General features: G+C 41.7%; 2 protein-coding genes across 5 annotated transcripts in view; one reads left to right on the top strand and one right to left on the bottom strand.

The window, feature by feature from the left end:
• Positions 1-1,047: 1,047 nt before the first annotated feature.
• Positions 1,048-20,794, bottom strand: HPS3 (HPS3 biogenesis of lysosomal organelles complex 2 subunit 1). Of its 4 annotated transcripts, none has more exons than XM_086618356.1 (17): positions 20,572-20,794; positions 19,561-20,055; positions 18,298-18,475; positions 15,759-15,844; positions 14,452-14,644; positions 14,112-14,193; positions 11,837-11,991; positions 10,357-10,465; positions 9,965-10,146; positions 9,442-9,619; positions 8,594-8,824; positions 6,729-6,914; positions 4,922-5,110; positions 4,266-4,373; positions 3,703-3,909; positions 2,274-2,364; positions 1,048-1,209 (listed from the first exon to the last, which is right to left on the bottom strand). In XM_086618356.1, the coding sequence occupies exons 1-17, from the start codon at positions 20,792-20,794 to the stop codon at positions 1,082-1,084; spliced, it is 3,021 nt and encodes a 1,006-aa protein (XP_086474482.1). In that variant the 3' UTR covers positions 1,048-1,081. The 4 variants fall into 4 exon arrangements, with proteins under 4 accessions (XP_086474482.1, XP_086474481.1, XP_086474484.1 ...); XM_086618355.1 differs by having other exon boundaries at positions 18,298-18,484; XM_086618358.1 differs by lacking the exon at positions 19,561-20,055 and having other exon boundaries at positions 18,298-18,484.
• Positions 20,795-22,239: 1,445 nt separating this feature from the next.
• HLTF (helicase like transcription factor) overlaps positions 22,240-23,308 on the top strand; it is a 29,405-nt gene continuing 28,336 nt past the window's right edge. Inside the window, 2 exon segments of the mRNA XM_086618650.1 lie at positions 22,240-22,361; positions 23,038-23,161. Coding sequence (XP_086474776.1) covers positions 22,240-22,361; positions 23,038-23,161 — 246 coding nt within the window.

Below are 23,308 nucleotides of genomic sequence, written 5' to 3' on the forward strand. Positions count from 1 at the left end.
GAGTCAATGTCAGTTAATTAGACCTTTAGATGGTTATGGCATCATGGAGTCATTGTTTTATTTGTGGTAGACTCTCAAAAAAAAACCAAACTGCATTCATAAGGTCATAAACATTGTGACAGTTTATTATGACTGAATTCCAACAGAAGGAACAGAAGGATGTTTTCTGCCCAAAAGACAGACAAACATCAGCACATACATGCACAAGTACCTGACACGCTTACCAAAAAAAACTAGAAAACATTAAGAGTTTTCAGCTGGATTTGTGACCTAGCGATACCTCAAATACATGTTTGCTGACCGACTGAGTACGACAGGAGAAGAAAGAGAACAAAACCAGCAAGCAAGCAGTAGTCCGTACCTTCACTCCCCTTGGGAATACTTCTGCTTCTCTTTGATTTATGGCCTTTTTGTCTTGTGCATTGCTAAACGAAAACTTTTTCAGTGTAACACTTGTACTGGTCTGCAATTAAGATGACAAAGCGGGTGACTGGTTTTGCCAGCTGGAATTCAAGGGAATGTCTATGTTGCAAAATGAAGTAAGTGGAGCCCAATTCTACTTGGACGAGTAAGGTACTTACTTTTACTCATACAGTTAAGACACACGCCTGAGCTTGAAACTCCTCCCATTGGTCAGTGATCCAACTAACAGAAAACTGACTCCCCACTTTACTTTCAGTGAACATTGTCCTGTCCAATTGTACAGACATTTTCTAGCTGCTTTGGCCCTAAGTTCACCCTCACTCAGAAGATGGGTGATCTTGCCTCACAGTTGAACAGCTAAGTTTTTTCTAGTCCAACCACCATTCAGTTCTACCTGGCAAGAATCCTGAGGTTTTTTTAATAGAATAAAAGGTTTGCTGACTTTTGTCAGAGTGCACTAGTATTAGCTTCAAAACAGGTGTTTTGTCTCAGACAATAGCTGTCATTCAATACTTGTCATAGGGTTCAACTGAGAAATTAGGCAATTTACGTGAGGTGAGTCCCACAGTACCTTATAGGTAGTTCTACTGTTTGTTGCATTTACTTTTCTATTCCAGCACATTCTTTGTATTTGAGTGCACAGTAGACTTCCATTGTTTTAGGTCAGCTGCTTCCTCTGGCTGCAGTGAAGTAGATGTGGCAGGAAAAATGCTGCAGTTCCATCCTCTGGTAGAAGACTGAGGAAATCCCTTAGTTCCAGTTCCATTGCAACGACTGATAAAGTTTCTGCTCAGAGCAGGAGAGAAAATCTTGTTTAGGTATTTTGGTTTTAGAGCAAAGAAATGAAAAGACATTAATGATGTAATTACTAATTGAAGTCATCAAATTATCTAAATATCACAACTGGAATTAAATTTGAGACACGTCCATGTGGCACTAATGCGTATGGAAGTCTAATCCAGTACTTCACGTGCTTTGTATCAAACACAAAGGAAGCCCCAAAAACCTATACTAGTACTCTAACTCAGCACTATCTGTAAAATGGGATATTCTGCCAGCAGCCTCTCAGACTGAGCTGCATAACATTATGTTCTTAAGCAATTGTATCAGTTACGGCATGAAAACAATGTTCCAAAAGAAAAACGGCTAGCACTAGAAAGTAGAACTTTATGATGGAGCACAGCAACCTGTGCTGCAAAATGCAACCTTGTCATGCTGTTTTTCTGCTCTCAGGCATTACACTGGCATTTAAATAAAAAAAAAAAAGGTGCTTTATTCAATCTTCTCATTCTACCAAATCAAACACACTCAGCTATACACAACATTGACTTTCTACAAACATTTAACAGCAGGATTACATCAACTACCAGGGTTGGTTTCTCTACTTCTAGTAGTAACACATTGTGTTTTTTTCAGTCTATGACCTAATCATCAACACAAAATTAAACACCCACTGGGTTATCAACAGTAGCCTGTTAGCTGTCATTGCTTAGAGCCATAGAGCTACTTAGCCTAGAAAAAAAAAACGAATTACTATCTATTAGTTCTATTTAGTAACTTTTTTTAATGGTGTCTCTTCTTAATCTATATAGAAACAATATAATTCCCACAATATACTGTTTTCAATATCAAACAAATGCCACGATTTTTACATGAGGCAATACACTGTATGTTGCAGAATCCTGTGCTAATGACTAGAAAGGTTCTTGACCTCTATTAGCTTTAACTGTAGAAAAAGGTCCCCTTTTCCTTCCAAATTATCACATCAGTAGTCCTTAGCCTGAACAGTATTTAGAATGTCAGATGATGTACAAAGGCTTCTGGAGCTGAGTTGCAATCAACTGACTTACCTTTCAGTGATGAAGTAAGAACAGGGCAATCATTTCCCATAAGTCTGGTTCTCTTGCAAAGTTCAGGAAGCAGCTTGTTCCACCACACAGCCTAATCCATGAAAACCCACAGCAAAAGTGTAAATTAACATGAATTGCAATTAAGAGTATAAAAGACCTGCTAAAAATACACTGAACTAAGCTCAGATGTGTACAAATACATGTAGGTTATGATTAACTCAATAATTAATTTATATAATGCTTTGAAATGCAGTGGTTTTGCACATATTGTATTTTCAATTTTCAGTGCAATCATTTTATACTTGAAAATTTTTACATAGTGCCCTCTAGTGCCTCTATAGATAAAAGTTTGTAAAAGAATGAAGTCATATAATTAGCAAGACCAATGCAGTCAGAACATTAAGGTTTTTTTCCCTCCAAACAGCTCCATACAAAGTGGTGAATAGCATTACCATAGGAACACTGCTCTGTCCTAATCTGTCTGCTTCCAACAGCTGTAGTAGTGAATTATGCTTTGTGTATAATTTTGTTGACAAGACTGGAGAGAGGGGAATGGATTTCTCTCCTCCTTTTTTAAGTGCGGCAACTCTTTTCTTCCACCTTTGTTCAGATTCAGTACTTCAACCTCACATTCAACCCTATAGCTAACGTGGAAACAATCAAAGAAACAATTTTCAGATCTGAATAAAAAGCACAAACCTAGTTTTGAATAGAGCTCTAGTACATCCATCCTCTTCCATCTGGAAGAGGATCCGCTTTGCTGACTCTGGCCAGCAAAACTGTGTACTATTAATTGATCAACTGTGATGGGCAATGGAACTCCTGTACTCCTGGAACACTGGAATAAAATCAGTTCCAAAATTAAAACTGTAGAGAGGCTTAAGGGGAAAATGGGACAAAAAGAACATAGTCTTTCCACTAGTGCATCAGTATCATTCTGATGTTATAAGGTCAGATGATGTCACAAGACCATAGGAAGAAGATATTTAAGTGTGATTTAATCTGAAGGACCATGTTCTCTTAGCGGTTAGCTTGTCACTAAAATTTCACGTTATGCAACACCGTAAAACAATTCAGAGCACCGACTAGTGAGAAACTAGCTAGTTTTTCATTTACAGTAGTAAAAGAACATATTACGGTCCCTTTTCTGAGGCACTCTGCCATCTGAAAAGACTATGCCTTAAATTTACTAGAACGAATACAAGAAGTCACAGAAGAAACCGGAGGAATAAAAAAATCTATTAAAATTAGCAGGGACTGAGTTACGGAATTTAAATGCCAAGCAAGAGGTTCAAAGCAAGCTAAGCAATTTATTTGTCTGAAAGCTGGGATATTTGATCCATCCGGAGTCCATCTGTAAACAACAGCATTTCAGTTAGAAAAGAAACAAAACAAAAAATACGGAACAACTTTAACAAAAGTAGCTCACCCGATGGTCGTCTTTCAGCTCGTGGTGCGCGTATAAGACAGCTGCATCGGGACGCCCCTTGAGAAGCTGGTCAACGGCTTCCTCGTACTTGCCTAGACGGGTGCTGCAGAGAACACGGACAGCGAGGCCGACACTGCCAGCCTCTGTTAGAGGCTCCAGCACAGGCAGAGCCGAAGCTATATTGATTGACCGACCACATAAAAGAGACTGAAGACAAGAAGAAAGAGTATTGTTCAGATCTAAGACAAACTTTGCAAAAGAATGCTAACCATAACCCTAGAACAAAAGCCCTTACTTATCAGAATAATTTTGAAATAATATTTTAATTAATAAATGTTTCTGAAAACTGAGAAAGCACATTTAGAGTGGACTGCAAATTAAATTGTTATTGATATATCTCTTCAGAGTTTTTTTCTTCCATCATTTTAATGGGCCTTTTAGTTCAACCTGGATAGCCTAGGGGAAAGGAGGAGGGAAGTCTGCTAGAGAAAATTGTTCATACATGCAAGAACATTTGCAGAATGGATCTAAGCTGTAAACAGTAAGATTTAAGGGCTTCATACCTGTAGTTTTGAGATATCTTCACAGTAATCTTTATCAGATGGAGATCCCACTGACATTATGGAAGTTACCCATGGGAAAATTAACCCAAAATGATTACAGGAGTTTATCTACACAAGAAAGAATCAAGTTGTAATGAAAGAAATATTTCTGTTAGTGACAGTTTCATGTCAACTCAGCATCAGTGAAGAAAATTTTACTCTCAAATAGCATAATTTACAATAGCAGCTACTCTTTCTTCTGGTTCATACAAGTTATAACAAATATACTGGAAACTTCTATTTAATTCTGTATTTCAGACTTCCCATTCAGAATCCTTTAAAATTCATCATTCACACATTTTTCTCATTTAGTCAGCTTTGTAAAATCACAAACAAACTGACAAACCTGACAAACTCTCATTGTTCCATTTTAGCCCTTATTTCTGTCCAGAGCTGAGATTCTTGTTGGAAGTATATTTGCAAACGTCCCCAAAGAACAAGACTCCCCAGAGCCAGCGATACCTATTTGGTAACTGCACACTACCTTATTTGCTTTCAGTCTTGCTTCTTTTAAGAGAGAAACCATCCAGAATTAAAATCACTAAGGATAGTATTTGTATAGATTTTGGAGGGATAATGCAGTCAGTCATAAAATTTCCTCTGAGTGGTACACCTACCAGATCCTCTGTTGTTTTCAACGGCTTAGTCTCAGGAAGCTGCTTCTTTGATATTCTCCAAACATACTGAGAAGTTACCCTCAACAAAAGCTCCTGAAGTGTTTCTTCCTGAGAGCAGACTACAAGAAGAGCTTCCCAGAAATCCACCAAGAGCTGAGGAATAGTGCTTTCACCATTACTACACAACATCTAAGAACAAAAACATTAGAAGACAGCACGTTAGCTACAGTAGTTGTATTACAGTAGTACTACAATTATTAGTAGTACTACAATAACTACAGAAATTTTTAGTAGCAGAAGTCAGAAGAGACAGGAGGAAAAGTTTTTCACTTTTAGTCGAAGCATAACTTTGGTTCCTTTTTTGTCTTGATGTATTTCTAATGGATGTGATTCTACATAATACAGTGCTAGGCAAAGTAAAAAGTTCACAGAATGACTTTAAGGTCATCAATTCTAAACAATAGATTTGATTTCTTCTTCAAGATTACTGCACTGTCAGAAACGTCAGCAGACTGTCAAGTATTTACAGACTGGTAATTTGGAGGATTTAATATATGCCAATAGTCAAGCACGTGACTTAGAAAAAAAGAAACTAAAGGCCATGATAAGAGATGCTGTGTAGCTCAGTTGGGTATAATGACAGGATGCACAAGAGAGATGCTTTAAGGTCTGGTATGTCAGCGAAAAGGACTTTTATTTGCTTTCCAACTGGCTTTAAAAAACATTTGTTCTAAATTGAGTTTCATGACTTGGTATTTATGATACAGGTCTTTCACAGTAACAGAAAGGACAGTCCTATGAGGACAGGCTGAAAGAGTTGGGGCTGTTCAGCCTGGAGAAGAGGAGGCTCCGGGGTGACCTTATAGCGGTCTTCCAGTACCTCAGGGGGGCCTACAAGAAAGATGGGGAGAGGCTGTTCAGGAGGGCCAGTTGTGATAGGACAAGGGGTAATGGTTTTAAAATAGAGGGAAGTAGATTCAGGTTGGATATTAGGAAAAAATTTTTTACCATAAGAGTTGTAGAACACTGGAACAGGTTGCCCAGAGAGGTGGTGGATGCTCCATCCCTGGAGACGTTCAAGGCCCGGTTGGATGAGGCCCTGAGCAACCTGATCTAGTTGGAGATATCCCTGTTCCTTGCAGGGGGGTTGGACTAGATGACCTTTGAAGGTCCCTTCCAGCCCTAACCATTCTATGATTCTATGATTCTATATCACTGCAACATTGGGTTAAATCCGAACAATTTTATTCATTGTAGAGGAAAGAAAAAAGGTTTGTCTACTCCCAATCTAAATAAAGAAAACTTCAGTGACACCAGAAAGACTATTCTATTTATCTATCTTCTCATAAACTGCAGGACCCGTTCTTCTTTCAGAAATTTACAGAGAACGTCAGAACATTATATACCTTCATATTTAAGCCTGATTCTTTAGAAGTATGTTTCAATCCCAGTGATTTATTCAAAAGGAGCTTATAGAAGTGATTTATCTAAATTCAGTTCAATTTCAGCAGCCTTAGGAAGCCATTGAAATATCTCTAAGATCAGGTTATTCTCCATAAAAATGACAGGGTCAAAACAAAGAACGTGATGGAATATATTTTCTTCTTGATTTAATCAGCATTTCTTTCCAGAAGGTTCAGTTTCTGACTCTGTAGTCATCTATCATGACTGAAATATATCCAACCCTCATCTCTTTCTTTCTGAAGAAATGCTGAAATGTGAGTGAAGGAGCAACTGAGGCTGCTTTGCTTACCCGTAACACCACCACTATGAGAAAAATAGAAGCAAAAAATGATCACAGGCCAACCTTGAAAAAGGAATCTGCTTCTTTCAGTTCAATTTTACTGTTCTCATGTAAAGCCACAGTGGCAGCCACCAGTAAACCAGGCTGCATCTCCTTCAGGTGAACAGCAAACTCAGTTGGACTAACAATTCCTTCCTTATGCTGCATCAAGAGTTTTGGTTGCTCAATGAAGCCGCAAGCCAGTAATGTCTACAAAGATAAATCAGGTAAAGAATTCACTCCATGTATGAGTCAACTCAGCAAACTCAGTGCTTCCTCCAGCAGTGACGCTTAGACAGATGAAATGAAGGAAAGGCAAGGGAAGGAAACAAATCCTTTCTACAATTTATAGAACAGCTCTCCAGAGACCGAGCTCCAAACTGTGCTGAGCAACAGGCCATTTGCCTGAACATTGAAAGTAAAGCGCTGTTGAAATCTGGAGTTATTGTGCATGTAGGATAGATTTCACTAGGAAATCAAAGACATTCAATACACAAAAGTATTTTTAAAAATCACTGGCTGAAATTTCAATAGACTACATTGCAGGAGTATGATTTTTATTTTGAAAATACCCTTGAAGCAATGGTCAAAATAAGCTGCAATATGTGCAACAGTAAGTTGTTTCTGGATATCTAAGTGCTTTTGAATGTGAAGTGTGACAAGATACTATTTCCACTTTAAAGACAGTGGGGAAACAATGCCTAAGCAAATTAAATTAATTACACAGGAAATATAAGGCAGACCTAGGAGGAAAATTCATATTTCACCTGCTATGCACACAAACTATCTTTCCTTTCTTTATCTTTCTGAAAGTGTTATTTTTTTTCTACTTTGCAACAAAATGCTTTTTAAAGCAATAGAAGATTTATAAAATAGCTCAGATTAAAAGAAAAAAAAACCCAACCCACCCAACACCCAAACCCAGCCGCCTTATTCTCTAAATAACACCCAGGCAGTGAAACGTGTGTTTGCTTTCAACATGGCAATTTCATTTGATCGTGCTGCAAACGGTTGGAAAGCAGATGGTGCTGAGTAACATTGTCGAAACACCTCTCCACAGTTCCCACCTTGCAATTCAAAATCTGCCAACTTTGAAAGCTCTCCAGGACTTCTCCTACTGAAGTATAATATTTAACCTTGGCACAGTTATCAGTTTATTTTTAAATTTTTTAGACTTCTCTCCGTCTCAGAAAGGAATAATCAACAGTCCTGATCAACCTTAACAAGAATTAATTTATGGCTGGTCTCAGTCTAAAATCACATGCGAATATCTATGACAGAGACTGCTTCACTAACATTTTTCCCCCACTGATGTGGAATTCTTACTTTGACAGCACTGCAGTAGGTTCGGATCTGATCTTAATAAGGGTTAACTGCTTTGATTCCACATAAGGAAAACAAGAAATTGCATACAGAAACTTTAGTCTGTGTGCACCATGGACATTCTGCTTCAAGAGCAATTTTATAAGGGCTGTCTGCATACAGATGGTGTTTTCATGGGCATATCACATACTAATTACAGGTAGAGGAGTGTAAGAATGCTACTATTCAACCCTGCCATACTGCTGAAGAGCACTAGCTCTGCAGAGTTTGTTACACCCCAGTAAACAGCATTTAATTTGTCAAGAATTAAGTTTCAAAACTTTTGCTTATTTGGTAAGGCTTTGCCAAGATAAGACTACCCTACCTGCAGGGTAAACAGTACAGTCTCAGCGTATGGCAGCCCTCGATTCTACTGTTACTGCAGACGTTCAGTGGAGCCTATGCAGCATATCAGGAGGAAGAGGAGTGACTGAAAGTTTCTTTCACTATAAAGTACAGCTACAAGCCAAACCTACTGACTTGGGCTTTGCAAAACGTGAATAGCTCTTGCTTCCAGCATACTTTACCTCCTTATAGGAGTCCATCTCATGTTCATACAACGTCAGGTCTCCCATTTTCAAAGCCATGAAAGCTTTAGTGAGTGTCAGGACCACTGATGGCATAAACTTTTCTACTTTCTGGAGATACTTCACAGCTGTCAAAGGACATACGTTTCTCATGCAGGGGCTGCAGAGGATATGAGGCAGCTGCGCAGGGTCAGCAAGATAAAATATTTGGAGAACTTTATTTGCTGATTCCTGTTAAAATAAAAGCCATTTGACAGTTTAGACCTTTCCAGATATAGCGTCTTCTATGACATATTTAAGAATTGCGGTTTTGGTGGTTGTTCTTTTTATAAAACAGACAAGTACAGCTTAGCTACCAAATTACAGTGTCTTTCCTGCCTCTTTCCTCCTACTGGTAAAAGCAGAGGATCTCTAACCGGCAGCGATTCAACCCATATTCTGGGGTGCTAAGAGAACATCCACCACCACAGTGAACTGGTTTTACAATTTGGCGATGTTCAGAGAAACAGTTTGTTTTGTCACAGAAATGGGAGATGAAAGAAATTTGAGGCAGAGCTCTCCTAAAATGGAAATGTCTCCATGTGCAAGTGGGAACCAGATCATTAGTGATACACACCACTACAGCCAAATCCATACATAATATTTTGCTTGAAAGCAGCCCAAAGCATCACAGGTGCTGTCTGCTATTTTGTCAACAAAAATGGGAAAATAAAGACCATTTGAAAAAGAACTGTAAAACCAAGTAAGCAGCTCAGCATTTTCAAAGGGAATTTCATTAAAATTTGACATACACTTCTTAAAATCAGAACTAAATCAATAGATTAAGAAAAAAAAACATTTGTTTCTACCTTACTTAATTCTTCATCTAAGTCTTCATTAAGAGAGTGAGTTAAGTAAAATATGAATCCTCTCTCATACGTTTGTATTTCACCACCTTCTGAAACTAGTCTCTTTAAAACTTCAGTCATGGATAAACCTGACATTCTGTAGTATGGCAAAGCAAGGTGGTAATCCTTGGTGTCAAACCTGAAGGCAACAGAAAGGAAGGAAAAAAAGAACAAAACAACTAAGGGCAACACTTTCACCATCACTGTAAGAACTGAAATAATACATCAAACAAAGTTGCAGACACACCAGTATCTGCAAAAACACAGCTCATGTTCAACGTAACGTTGTGTTCTGTGTTCGATGACAATAAAGACAACCAGACGCTGAAGAGATGACTAGATTAAGCTGGTTTTGTACAACGTAAAGATTTACGTTACATATGCAATGCTAACATAAAATGGCAAAGATCGATAGATTTTCGTTTTAAGGTTACGTTATTGGAAACAAAAGTTCACCTATATCACTTTGATATCTAAAACATACCTGGTGTAGCAGTCTCCTAAGAAGGCACAACTTTCTCTGAACGCTCTTAGAAGTTCTTCCTTCTCATCTGAGTTAAGGAAACTAGGGTCCATTATAGCTGCTCTGACCAGCAAGTGAGCCTCACTTAGAAGATGGATGCAACTTTCAGTTCTTACATTTTCATAAGTTCTACTATAATCTACCTAGAACAGAAACAGGATATACTTAGGCTGCTGGCAAAAATTAAGACTATAAAGGAACAATTCCAATGAGGGCAGCAGCCACCTGAAATACGATTATGGGTTATTCATGAGAAATACATTACATTATATTCAGCAATTGCATGCATCAGAGACTAATTAGCAGTACTTCTTTTTAATCATTAAAGAACAAAAGCAGGAGTTGGGCAATACCATTTCTCTGTAAAGCTGAATGGTTGAAACAGTGTTTATAATATACAAATTCCAACCAGGCTCTGACTCAGAATTTGCTCTGGTTTTGCTGCTGTCAGCCTTTCTGGACCTAGAGAGAAGGAAAAGAGTTCAGTTGTCAGTGTCCAAATAAACACTATGCAGCCAAAAGAAACCCACTCACTTGATAATTTAAATGCATAAATAGGTATGTTTGCAGGCTAGTAAATGCTTGAAAGTTAAGTTGTGAACTTAAGTCATATTGGCTAATAACAAAACAGGAACAGGCATGTTCATACACCAGGAAAATCATCAAAACTATCTACTACATCTTCTCCCAGGCTTAACACTAGATACTTACATGAAGTTAAGTAATTCAAATTAGCTAAGATGTTTACTTACTTTCTGTAAGGACTTACTGCACGTTTGCCCCTGCCAAGACATGGCATAAAAAAAAATATTTAAATGCTTTTACTTTAACACATTGGCTAGGTCTGCAATGCCCTAAGGTTAAAACATTGTAGGAAAATACAGGCTTTTTTTGTTCTGGGTTTTTGGTTTTAACTGTTCTGAGATATTTACATCTTTATTTTCAAATGATGGTGTTAAGTAGACTAGTATTTGTTCAACTTATGTTCTTTATAGAAGGCAAAAAGTGTTATCTTCCTCAAATGCCAAACATAATCTTTGAAACAACACAAATGGCAGAAGAAACTGTACTTTATACACAGAAAACTACAGTATTTTGAACTGCTGTTCTCCTTGATCGGCTTATGCTCATCTTCTCCTAAATAATGTTTGTTCAAGGCTTTAAGAAATACTGGTTCAAATATCTCTTCAATCAACTATAGCTGTCCCACTTTTTTACCGAACTTGAACTGACTTTAATAAACATGATTTCTGAATAGCTGTTTTATGAAAAACCCTCAAAAAAGAACAGGAACAGCAGTTCTCACAGAAATAGGCAAGAAGTTACAACTACCTCTGGCTACACACATGCTACAAGAGTATCTTGGTCCAAAGTTCAAGTCTTCTTTTGTCATGGATTACGATAGTAACTTTCATAACTTTTCTTGGAAAGAACCCTTAGCCAAATGTAAGACACTCATTTTGTGCTACAACATATTTTGTTAGCCTGTAGCTTTGTACTCCTACATATTTTTGTTTCTCAAGATAAATATATTTTCTCCTCAGTAGCAGATGTTTTTAGCAATGTTAACATTACTTACAAAAGTTAAGTCTTTTACAATCTTGAGTAATTTATTTTGTTGATTTCAAGCATTTGTGACCCTACTCTCATTTCTTCTATGTCAATTAATATAGTAGAATTTAAAAAAAGAAATGCTTGATTTCTGTTCTCATGCACTAACTAGGGAATTATTTCCAAGTAGTTTTTCCACAGAAGGACCTCTCCAACACCCACTAATTCAGTACTGTACACAGAGCTATAAATACCATCTCCCCAAAAGACACAAATCCTTACAGCATCCTTCTTGTAGGCTTTCTTCTTTCAGTAATGTCTTCTGTGTCCGCCTTAGTCAAAAGAATTATGTGGTTTTTGAAATGACAGATAGCTCTTGGTCCTATAAAAAGCTGCATTCTTAATGTGCAGACATCCAGTGCGACAGGTGGGCAAGCCTATTAAGGTAAGCGATCATTTTGCAATTTCAGTTAGTATGTACTTTGAGTCTTTAAATTTAAAAAAAAAAAAAAAAAAAAATGTCCAAAGATCTGATAGTAAAAACATCCACTGGCTTTCCTAACTTCAAGTGCTTCACTTAAGCAAGAATAAAAATATTCATAAAATTACATCACAATTCAATTAACAACAAGTAAAAAACCCAAACCTTTCACTCATCAAAGCAACTACACAATTTTAGCTGTGTGTCTGAGGGAGATGACTCACATGGAAAACTTAAATCCAAATAGTTTGAATTTGGCCAAGTTGTAAAAGATTACCTGACATGGTTATAAAAGTCTTGATTTCAGTTGCTTACAAAAGGTGATTATAGACAGAAGTATTATATTTGCTTGCCTATTGTTACATTACATACCCTGTGTTACATCCCTGCTTTGTTCGATACGCACCTTTCAGGTAAAACTTACATCATCTATACTGAAATGAAGAAATGCTACCTCATTTGCCCAGAAATATTCTAAATTTATAGCTTTAAGAAGATAAACCACCATATTTACAAATTAACGTACACAGTGAAGCAAAGTAACACAGCATCATAGGAGCATCCCGCTTTTTGAAGAAACCTCAAAATTTCTTGTAAAGAGGCCGAGGGCTGCAGTGGTGACCAAGAGGCCCTGAACTGCCCCGGGCTAGTCCCAACCAGAACCAGCTCTGAAACTGATGTAAAAAAAGCAGCAGGAAAAGTAACAACAACAAATAACAACAATAACCGCCATCGCACTTCAAACTCCTGACTGGGGCAGGAACGCCCCCGAGGGAGTGCAGCCTGTGGGCACCCCACGGCAGAGCACGGGCACCCCAGAGGGACCGCAGCCCGCACACAGCCCTGCCAGGGCAGGGACACGGCGGAGGGAACGCAGCCCACGCGGGGCTCACGCCGGCGTGGTGCCCCTGAGGGCCGCAGCCATAGAGGGGCCAGAGCGGGTCTGCAGACCGTGTCTGGAAAAGGGACAGGGCAGATTGTGTCAAGTGTTTGTATTCTTTATCTCAGTAGCTCCACAGAGAGTAGAGAATATATGTTTGGCTCTTGAAAACGTTATAATACTTCTACTGTCCTGTAGTTTCTGTTGTGGTTTAACCCCAGCCAGCAACTAAGCACCACGCGGCCACTCACTCGTTCCCCCGCCGGCGGGGTAGGAGAGACAATCGGAAGGGTGGAAGAGAGAAAACTCATGGGTTGAGATAAAACCAGTTTAACATGTAAAGAAAAAGCTGCAGGTGCCAGCAAAGCCCCAGCTCTGCCCCCTCCCAACTCCTCCTGCCCCACCAGCCCACTCGCTGGTGGGGTGGTGCGAGACGCAGAAAGGGCTCTGACTCCGTGTAAGCACCGCTCAGCAGCAACTGAAACATCCCGGTATTATCAACACCGTTCCCAGCACAAATGCAAAACACAGCCTCACCTTAGCTACTATGAAGAAAATTAACTCTATCCCCACCAAAACCAGCACAGTTTAGGTCTCCTGTCTACATGCTCAAAAGAAATCCTTAAATGCTAACTTGAAATACACTTCAGACTATCTTTACTGGTATTTTTATGAACATATATCCAAATCTTTACAAATCAAGAGATTTTTAGCAATAAGCAATTTAAGGAAAGGGAAAAGTCTAGACCTCCAAGGATCAAAAGCCCTCCTCCCAAAAAACATGCACTAAGTATATGGTAGCAAACTTGAACAAGTGTCTAGAATCCTCTTACAGAACTGTTTTTACAAGGGCATCTAAGAGAAAGAAATACCATCAGCTGCAATAAGGGAAAATTCTGCACCCTTCATTCAGATTTACACAGGAAAGCATGGAATTTAGTTTAAAATGTAAGTGATACCATAGCTTTTGATGGTTTTGAAAATATTTTACTTATGGTCTAGAATCTTAAACAGCAGTAATAGATTGTTTCATTGAGACATCTGTAGACCATTAAAATACAATATGCCATAGATTGAAGGAAAACATTAATTTTGGACGTTATTTTATTGATTCAGCCAACAGAAACTAACAGGCCTTCAGAAGGAAGCATAAGGATACTTAAGTGCCATACTACTACCCCCATTCTTTTGTGCACCTTCACAGTTGTATCAATATATGGATCCTCATCACGAGCTGCTGATGCACTGCATCGCACTGTGAAACACTGCAGGTTCTCACTAGAGGGAAAGAAGAAACCACAACGATGAAGGAAAAAAATGAAGACTTGCAAAAATCAACTAGCCCAGACTACAGAGAATCAGATCTTTTTCCTTCATAGAAACAGTCCTTGAAGCCTAAGCAGGAGGACATGCTGCACTAGCACATGAGCCTACCCAGAGAGTTCCAGGAGGCTATGAAGGACACATTGGCAAGGGGGGGGAAGGCAGCAGCGTAGAGAAACATAGTAAAACTATCAGCAGAAATAAACGTACTACCTTGTAATGACGTGCAGGAACTGTGGAGTGAGAACTGCCTGCTCTGACTTCTCTGAATACTGGTAAGTAGAAATCAGTTCTACTAACTTCCCAACAGAGTAGAGATATCCAACGTGAGGTAAAGAGAAAAAGCAAAAGAGACTCAGTAGTTCTCTCTTGTTCTCAGTTTCCTCATGGGCTGTCACAGAACTTCCTAGAGGTAACAATAAGAAAGTCATTTTACATACCTCATAAATCAAAATCTGGCAATTCCTTTGCAAGCCTAATGCCTAAAAGATACTATCAAACCTGCCCAGGTTGCAGACTGGTTTTGTTACTAGCTAGTGAAGAGAAAAAGAAGTATATGAAGATCAGTGTACAGGTCAAAAATTTGTATGTCTTGCTATCTCTTTTGGAGGCATTTTTAACAGAAGTGCGGATGTGCCACGGAGTGAAGAAATTCTGTAGATGTAACAGCATCTGAGAGTCCTGGCAGATTCATGGCAACTAAGCATCCACAGATTGAATGATAAGCCTGAGCTTAGACAACTGCTTATGAGCTGGGATGAACACTCACCCAGAGCTGCAGTGCACCAAAATACTGGTCCTCACTTAAGAGAAAGAAAGGCTGGGAAGGGCAGTATTTATTTACAAAGCCACTTTGGCAGGTAAATGCCGTGTTCAGATTCTACAGACCCTCTTGCCGAAGACTGTAAATCACAAGAGAACATAACATCACCGGGGTTAAATGGCAAGCAGCTCATTCTCTTGAGCCAGTTGCAACCTAAACAAGGCTTTGCTACTCAGCAGACAGATAACTACCACAAACTGGATGAGCAGTCAGTAAAGCTGATTGATAATATACAGCATTAAATTTTTGCATGGGTCTGCTGGGGCTTGAGCCAGTGAACCTCTAAAATCTGCATGCATCCCTTGCAGTTTTAATTGAAGCCTCACAGAAAGGTAAGCTGTATCTCAATGATTGTTAAGGTTTACTACTCCAATTTCCATCGTTGACTAATGAGAAGCAGCCTAGTATTTTGTAACACTGATGATAATTTTATTAATGCAGTGTAAAGTGTGACTGTTTTGCAATGTAAAATTTATCAGTAAAAAAGCTGATTTAGTCTTCCTCTTTTGGTGTGGTGAATTGATATTTTAGTTCAAGGTTTACACAGAACTTAGAGAAACTTCAAGACTTTTGTTAATAAAAGTTCAGTTTAAGTCATTGAAAAGGGAGGAAAGACCTTAATGTCACCAATCATACAGGAACAGTGTACAGGTGTCCTGTGACACAGGCCATAATGCATCCATGCATATCCAAATACCTGTCTGGTATAGAGGAAGCAGCTGAACAGAGTGCAACTTTGTCTCTTCACAAAACCCAAAAGGCGACTGGTCAGGTGTAAAACGTCTAGAGAAAAAAATCCGAAACAACATGGGACCTCAGTGAGAAATTATTATGAGCTACTTTGGACAAGTAAACAGCACTAGCTAGAACAGGCATAGCTGACGTATTCATACTCAGCAACAATGTGCTCTCCTACTACTAACATAATTAGCATGGCAATGCCAAGAAGCATGTGGCACAGCTAGAGACAACTATCCTGACTTCTTGTAACCAAAAATCCTCTTTCTCTGCTTGTCTACAAGATATGTGTTCGACATCACTGGAAGACATGTTGCATTTTATTTGAACCTCAATTTAACCTTCTCCTTCCCCCCCCCCTTTTTATTCAACTGAGCTACAAGTAATATGGTGCCATCTGCAATCCTACTTTTCTTTCCTATTATGTGTCATTCTTTTTCCTGCTTTGCCTTGGACTGTGACAACAATTATTCCTCAGTTTTGGCCAAAAGCTTAATGGCTTTGATCACCAACAAAGTAAAAAGTACAGTTTCTTAGTCCTTAACATACTTGGTAAATTCCCTTTGCCAGCTGGAGAGAGAGAGAGAATTATTATTTTTCTAGAGGTACTCAAATAAGTATCATTTCATTACTCAAATAAGTATCACTTCAGCTGGAGCTGATAAAAGCTGCAGAATACACGAACAGAAGGCAGTATCTAGATCAAGGTCACACAGACAGGACTGCTGATCAGCCCGGTGTGTAACCCTTTAAAGTAGACCTCTCTAAACAAGTAACAGATTTTGACACAAGCTGCTTCAGAATAACGTGTAAAACTTGGGTTTATACATAAAAGTATAAAAACTGTGAGTGGTCAGACACTGGAACAGGTTGCCCAGAGAGGCTGTGGAGTCTTGGTCTGTGGAGATAATCCAACTCTGACTAGACAGGGTCCTGGAAAACCTGTTCTAGCTGACCCTGCTTGAGAACAGAGGGGCTGGTGTATTGGACTTGATAATCTCAGGAGGTCCCTTCCAATCTAAATGATTCTGTCATTCTGTATGCTGAGAAAAGACCATCTCTTCTCATGCATCACAAGAGAAGCTGCCACGCACACTCTTCACAGCATACACGATGTACAATGAAAGAAGACATTAAACATCACTAGATCTGCAAAACTGCTGAAGTTCTATTCTAATTGTAACAACTAATCACATTCCCCAAATAAAATGAAACTTAAGTTTTGCAAGGCTAAAAGTTGTCCAACTGTGAGATAAGCAGGTTCGCGGTGCTCTGGATGAAGGACTGGCTGGACGGCAGAGCTCAAAGGGTTGTAGTGAATGGGGCTACATCTGGCTGGTGTCCAGTCACCAGCAGCGTTCCTCAGGGCTCAATCCTAGGGTCACTGCTGTTGAGCATTTTGATCAATCATCAGGATGCGGGAGTTGAATGCATCATTAACAAATTTGCTAACGATATCAAAGTGTGAGGTGTTGTTGACTCTCGTGAGGGACAAGAGGCCTTGCTGAGACATCTAGAGAGACTGGAGCATTTCGCAATCATCAATGGCATGAAATGGAACAAGTCCAAGTGCCAGATTCTGCACTTAAGACAGAGTAATTCCAGGCACAAGTACAAAGTGGGAGAGGAGCAGCTGGAGAGCATCCCTGCAGAACGGGACCTGGAGGTGCTGGTGAGCAGCAGCTCAACAGGAGCCCGCAGTGTGCCCTGGCAGCCAAGGGGGCAAACCGCATCCCAGGAGGCATCCAACACAGCAAAACCAGCCAGTCAAGGGAGGGGATTATCCCACTGTACTCAGCGTTCATGTGGCCTCACCCTGAGTACTGTGGGCAGTTCTGGGCCCCAACACTGGAATGCGTCCAGAGGAGGGCAATAAAACTGGTGAAGGAGATGGAAGGCATGTCCTGTGACAGGCGGCTGAGGATTCTGGGTTTGTCTAGTTCGGAGACAAAGAGGCTGAGGGATGACCTCATTGCTCTCTACAGCTTCCTGAGGAGGGGATGTGGAGAGGGAGGCACTCAGCTCTTCCTCCTGGGATCCAGGATCAGAACGCCTGGGAACGGTTCACAGCTGCACCATCAGGGGCAGTTCAGACTTGACATTAGGAAACTTTTCTTTACCAAGAGGGTGGTCAAACACTGGAACAGGCTTCCTAGAGAGGTGGTCAATGCCTCGTGCCTGTCAGCGTTTAAGAGGCATTTGGACAATGCCCTTAACAACATGCTTTGACTTTTGGTCAGCCATGAAGTGGTCAGGCAGTTGGACTAGATGATTGTTGCAGATCCCTTCCAACTGAAATATTCTATTCTATTACAAAATGGGCTTTCTTTGGTATCACATTATTTCCTCAGTGGAAAAAACAAAACAAGACAAAAATCCTGTATAAAAACCTCCTAAGTCAAAATACCAGAATTTTCTTTCAACAAGACATGAGCCACAGCTCGTTTTGGTTCCTTGTAGTAAATTAACCCATAAAGGGGAAAATACATTTGTAATACCTGAAAAGCAGATATCGCACTTGAAAGTGCTTTGTGTCTTCGGTAGGTAACTCTGTGGATTCCAGCGTGATGGGTATCTCACATAGCTTACTTTCTTCCCCAAGCAGTTCTACTGGCTTCTGACATATGATGAACTCATCTAATTCAAGCTGCAAAGTATGTGTTGAAGGGCCATCATCTTTTACACCTTAACAATGAAAGTGCTGTATTAATTGTTCAAACCATTTTATTTAGCAGTAAGAAAATGATACGATACAAGTTAAGTACTCCAATTACAGCTACCTAGCTAGCATTGGCTTTCTCAAATGATAAGATTTTCAAAACACCTATGCTAGAAGATGAGAACAATCCTTCATTAAAGCCTCAACAGTCTGAATAGCTACGAGGCAAGATAAAAATAAAATCAACTGGGACAGGATGCCATTATCTGAGTTAAGATCCATCTCCACTCAATGAAGAACAATCCAGTTTATATTTTCTCCACCTGCTAAGTCTTATTTATCTTTGATTTTTTTTTCTAGGCAGTTTCCAGTTTTAAAAGACCATTCTTTTCTGTTTTAAGTTCATCCTAAGGTTTGTTGGTGTGCATCTGATACTTTCGGAAAGGTGGAAATTGATTACACGTGGATTGATTTCTTGCAATACATGGGAATTAAACCTAGTGAGTAAATCTATTTCTGGGATTTCTAGGATTCTAAAGCAAACCCTTGAACAAGACAGAGGGCTTTAAAAGGAGAATTTGCTGACACCTTGTTTATACAAGTTGTGAGCCTACTAACAGTTACAAAAGTGCACGTGCATCACCACAGAAGCACTCTTAAATGCGTAAGCCAGTGTGCATGAACCCTTTCAAGGTTCATGAGATGCTTCTTCCATTTGGCCTCCTGCTTATCCCTTAGAAGAGACACAGTTATTAGTGCAGTGACACTGGTGGAATAATTTTCCTGAACACAGCGCAGTGAACTACTATCGCTTTGATCTGGCTCATGGTGACACCCCAAAACAGGGACCTATTTCTACATCTGTAGAGGCCGCAGTATCCTGAAAGCGTCTGCAGAACGATGGCATATTTGTTCTAAGTGTTACTTCCAACTGCAGGTGGTACAACTTTTCATGCACTAGAATATTCAGCTGACAGTCCTAAAATGATCTGGAAATATTTTCTGAGAGGCAATGACCTTGTTTGAGCCCACTCTGAGAATAAAAGGAATCAGTTTGCAGATTCTTGGAAACAAAAAAAAAAAAAAAATTTTCTGTACTTACCTCTATCCACAGGCTTTTCTAGTGTACTAACTTTACGGGTGCATTGCTCTGTCCTGTCTGCACTTTGCTGGACCAGTTCCAGTTTCAAGATCAGAACATCCAGCTCTGTTGTTATGGCTATATGTCTGGCACAAAATGCAATTTCAGCAGGAATGAAGTTATCAATGTGTAAAATTAAGGAGCGTTCGAAGTCTAACACAGTCAAATTCTGGTTTATGACCAGATATTTCAAACAGAACATGACTAGTTTATTTTTGCAGCCCACAAGAAGATCTCCATTTACAGGACAACATGAAATGCACAGTGGAGGATCTGAAAGTGGCATTTCCACAATTGACATCTGTTCTTTTAAGGTTTCACTGTACGACTCTTCCATCTTGTGACCAACCATCCGAACACAAACACGAGAACTCCCTGCAGACATGCATCTCCAATTCACATATGCTCTTAGGAAAGTTGCCTTGCTTTTTTCTTCAATCGTCACCAGATAGTCTCCTTAAAAGAATGGAGCAGTACTGATATATCACTAAAGAACAGATGACAGTTTTTGAGCTCTTTACTTGCTGTAGTGCATTGCAAAGGACCTCTTAAATTCTCAACTCTTACTTCAAATTCCAAAACCAGTTTTCACCAGTTTCTCTCTAACAAAATCCAAAGCGCAATTTTCTTTGCTGGGGGGGAACACACTTCACATGCCATTAAAGAAACGGACTTAGAGCTCTAGGTCCAGACTAACTTCTAAGTGAACCCGCTTTACGAGCTGGTTGCAGGCAAGGTGAGAACAAGACAAGAACCCGCGACGTGTCCCGGCAGAGGCCGAGCGCCTCCGCCCGCCTCACCCCGCTCCGCGTCCCGCCGCCCGGGCCCAGCGCAGCCCCAGCGCCTCCGCTCGCCGCCCTTCCGGCCCGCCCCGGCCCGCCCCTCCCGCCGCAGCTCGCAGGCCTCCGCCCGCACTTCGGCCGGACACGTCCCAGCCGAGCGCTCCCGAGCCCGGCGGCGAACGCCACTGACCTGCCTGGCTGTGCGCCATTCGCAGCACAGGACCCAGCGTGGCGAAGGAGCCCAGGGGCTCGCAGCGGCCCTGGTCGCGCAGCGCGAACACCTCCACCCTGCAGCTGGCCGCCGTGCCGGCCACGAACAGCACGTCGCGGCCGCAGCAGAAGTGCGCCGGCTCCTGCTTGCAGGGCACTACTCGCTGCGACCCGAACGGGTGCAAGTTGTAAAGCTGCACCATGGCCCTCAGAAACCTCCGCCCCAGCAGCGCAGCGCGCACCCGCCACGGCGGTCCCCGCTTCCGCAGCGCGCGCGTCCGGGGGGCGGGCGGAGCGGAGCGCGCCGTGCCGCTGGGCGGGGCCGCGCTCCCTCGGCTCCCGGGGCGCGGGGGCGTTCGTGTGCGGTGTGGCGTTGTCTTCGCCGTCAGGGTGCGTCTCGTCCCGTTGCAGGCGCTTCGCACGAACTTCTGTGTAACGTCAGCGTGACTTCATTACTGTGTTAGCGCTTCCAGGCACCCTCTGCAGTTTCAGCGTCCGGCACTGGCCTCGGCTGGTAGCTCCGTGCGCCGAGGGGCAAGAGAAGAGAAGCTGTGGCTGCCCCATCCCTAGCAGTGTTCAAGGCCAGGCTGGACGGGGCTTTGGGCAACCTGGTGTAGTAGAGGGTGTCCCTGCCCATGGCAGGGGGGTTGGAACTGGGTGGTCTTTGAGGTCCTTTCCAACCCAAACCGTTCTGTGATTCTATGACTTCTTCATAATCTTTCTCAAGGGCAGGCAGATATTCCCGGGTTTCAGAAAATTCTCCTTCTGATAAAGTTCATGTGGTGCGCCGGCAGGGCCGGGCAGAGCGCTGCGGAACGCGCCTGCCGCGCGCCGCAAGGCCGCTGGCGCGCGGAGAGGCGGGAGAGGAGCGTCCTCTTCCTGTGCGCAGTGTGCTCATTGGCCAGCGCCCGCGCGGCCTCTGGCGGGGATTGGTGGGTGTCGCTGTGGGGTCTGGGGCGCGCGCGCGCGGCCGGGGAGCGGAGCGCGGGCGGTGCTCGCTGCGCGCGGCGGCCGCGGGAGCCGTCCTGCCGCCATGTCGTGGAGGCGGCTCAAGTGAGACGGGGCGGGGGCGGCGGGCGCCGTGCCGTGCGCTGGGCGCGCCGGTGCTGATCCGCATCGCGGCGGGTCTGGGGGGCGCCGCGGGCGGCGCGGTGCTGGTGGGCGGCGGAGCGTGCCGAGGTCGGCTGGCGCGGAAACGGAGCCTCCGCAGCCTTATTCTTATCCGCATCGGGGCCGGGCGCCACGGCCGTTCGCGTGGCTTCCGCGTCCCGGCGGGGCTCCCGGAGAGGTCTTCGGCGGGGCCGTGACGCGGCGGCTTCTGATTAAGCTGTCGCCGGCTCGTCTGAGCGAGCTCGGAGCAGAGCCTCTTCAGGCTCCTTCTGCCGGGAGAACGGAGCGCCGGCTGTGCGGTAGCTTCGGATATCGTTTGCAAAACAACCCAAAGCTTCCTACGCCAAGCTCCGAATAACTAGCATGTGGCAACTAGTTCTTTTAATTGGCAGTAAATTAATCCTGCAACACAGTAGGGTAGTTTTGGCATATACCAGATGTCATGAGTGTTACGGATCAGTTGAAACTTGTGTTGAGATTTTATTGTAACGTATTACTTGATTAAAGCAGTGGTTAGTGTGTCGATCTTCACTCAAGCATGCACGAAGTGCGCAGCCACAGATGTTTCCATCTCTTAGCGTGCAGTAGCGGGAGTTACCGGGTGTATCGCTGCGCCAGGAGGGGAACCTGGCTGGGTGAAGTTTGTGTGAGAGACATAGCGTGAGTACCTGAGTTAGGTTGGAGTGGCTGATCAAAGTTTATTATAAAGTATGAAGGTAAGCTTAAATATGTAGGGAACAGTTGTTTTAGCGTTTCAACTTTTGTGAATATAGGCATGAAGTTCTACAGAGTTAGTCAGCTACAAACAGATTTTTTAAATCTTTTTCTTAGAGGAGAAAAATTGATGTTGGGAAAATACATGGAAATTTTGCTGTGCTCGGTATAGTTAGAAATGTAACTAAATCTGTAGAATTCTCAATGTTGTTGACGAGGATAGTCCTGTGAGGGAAGGTAGGGCAGAATGCAGTTACCATAGTTTAGTCAATTGAGTTGTCAGCTCTTCACTGTAATTGGCTTAAACTAGTTTATTGGGGATTAAAAAATGGTGGACAAAATTTTCATCTAATATAAAACCTTTTTTTAATGTTTCCGGGTAAATATTATCTGAATATAGTTGTAAAAGTGGGGTTTATAGGGAGGGGTGTGTATATATATAGCCCTATATAAAGGAGTGAAATAGATTACGAGGAAATAATTCTTCGATTTATTAAAGTCATTGTCAAATATTTCACACTTTATCTTTCTGCAGAGACTCTGCAAGAGGATGCTCTCAGTATAACATCTGCAGAGGAGAGAGAAGCTCTTCCTATTTTTCCTCTTCTGACTTTTACTCCAGTCTTGGGTTGGAAGATTTCCTCTCTGTAGGTGACACTTCTGGAACAGAGGAGGATACAGACTTAGCTATCTTATATGGAACTTTGCGAGGAAGCGTTGTTGGATTACGATACTACACGGGGATTGTAAGTGCATGATAAATTATAAAGCAGAAGAAAAAGTTGTTGTCAGCTTCAGAAAAAAAACATGTTTAATTAAAGTTCAAAAATTCCTAGAACTTTTGACCCAGTATAATTTTAAGATTTTTTTTTTCCCCCTAAGTTGCTGTATTG

Source organism: Tauraco erythrolophus, chromosome 11 (assembly GCF_009769465.1).
Source record: "Tauraco erythrolophus isolate bTauEry1 chromosome 11, bTauEry1.pri, whole genome shotgun sequence".
Lineage (NCBI taxonomy): Eukaryota > Metazoa > Chordata > Aves > Musophagiformes > Musophagidae > Tauraco > Tauraco erythrolophus.

Excerpts from the sequence above, each read along its gene's own strand:
- HPS3 (XM_086618355.1), bottom strand. The coding sequence starts at position 20,794 with ATGGTGCAGCTTTACAACTTGCACCCGTTCGGGTCGCAGCGAGTAGTG. Across the intron at positions 11,992-14,111 it reads ATATTGATACAACTGTGAAG|GCTTGCCCACCTGTCGCACT; the intron begins GTGCACAAAAGA and ends TTACCTTAATAG. Across the intron at positions 6,915-8,593 it reads AGATGGACTCCTATAAGGAG|ACATTACTGGCTTGCGGCTT; the intron begins GTAAAGTATGCT and ends TTATCTTTGTAG.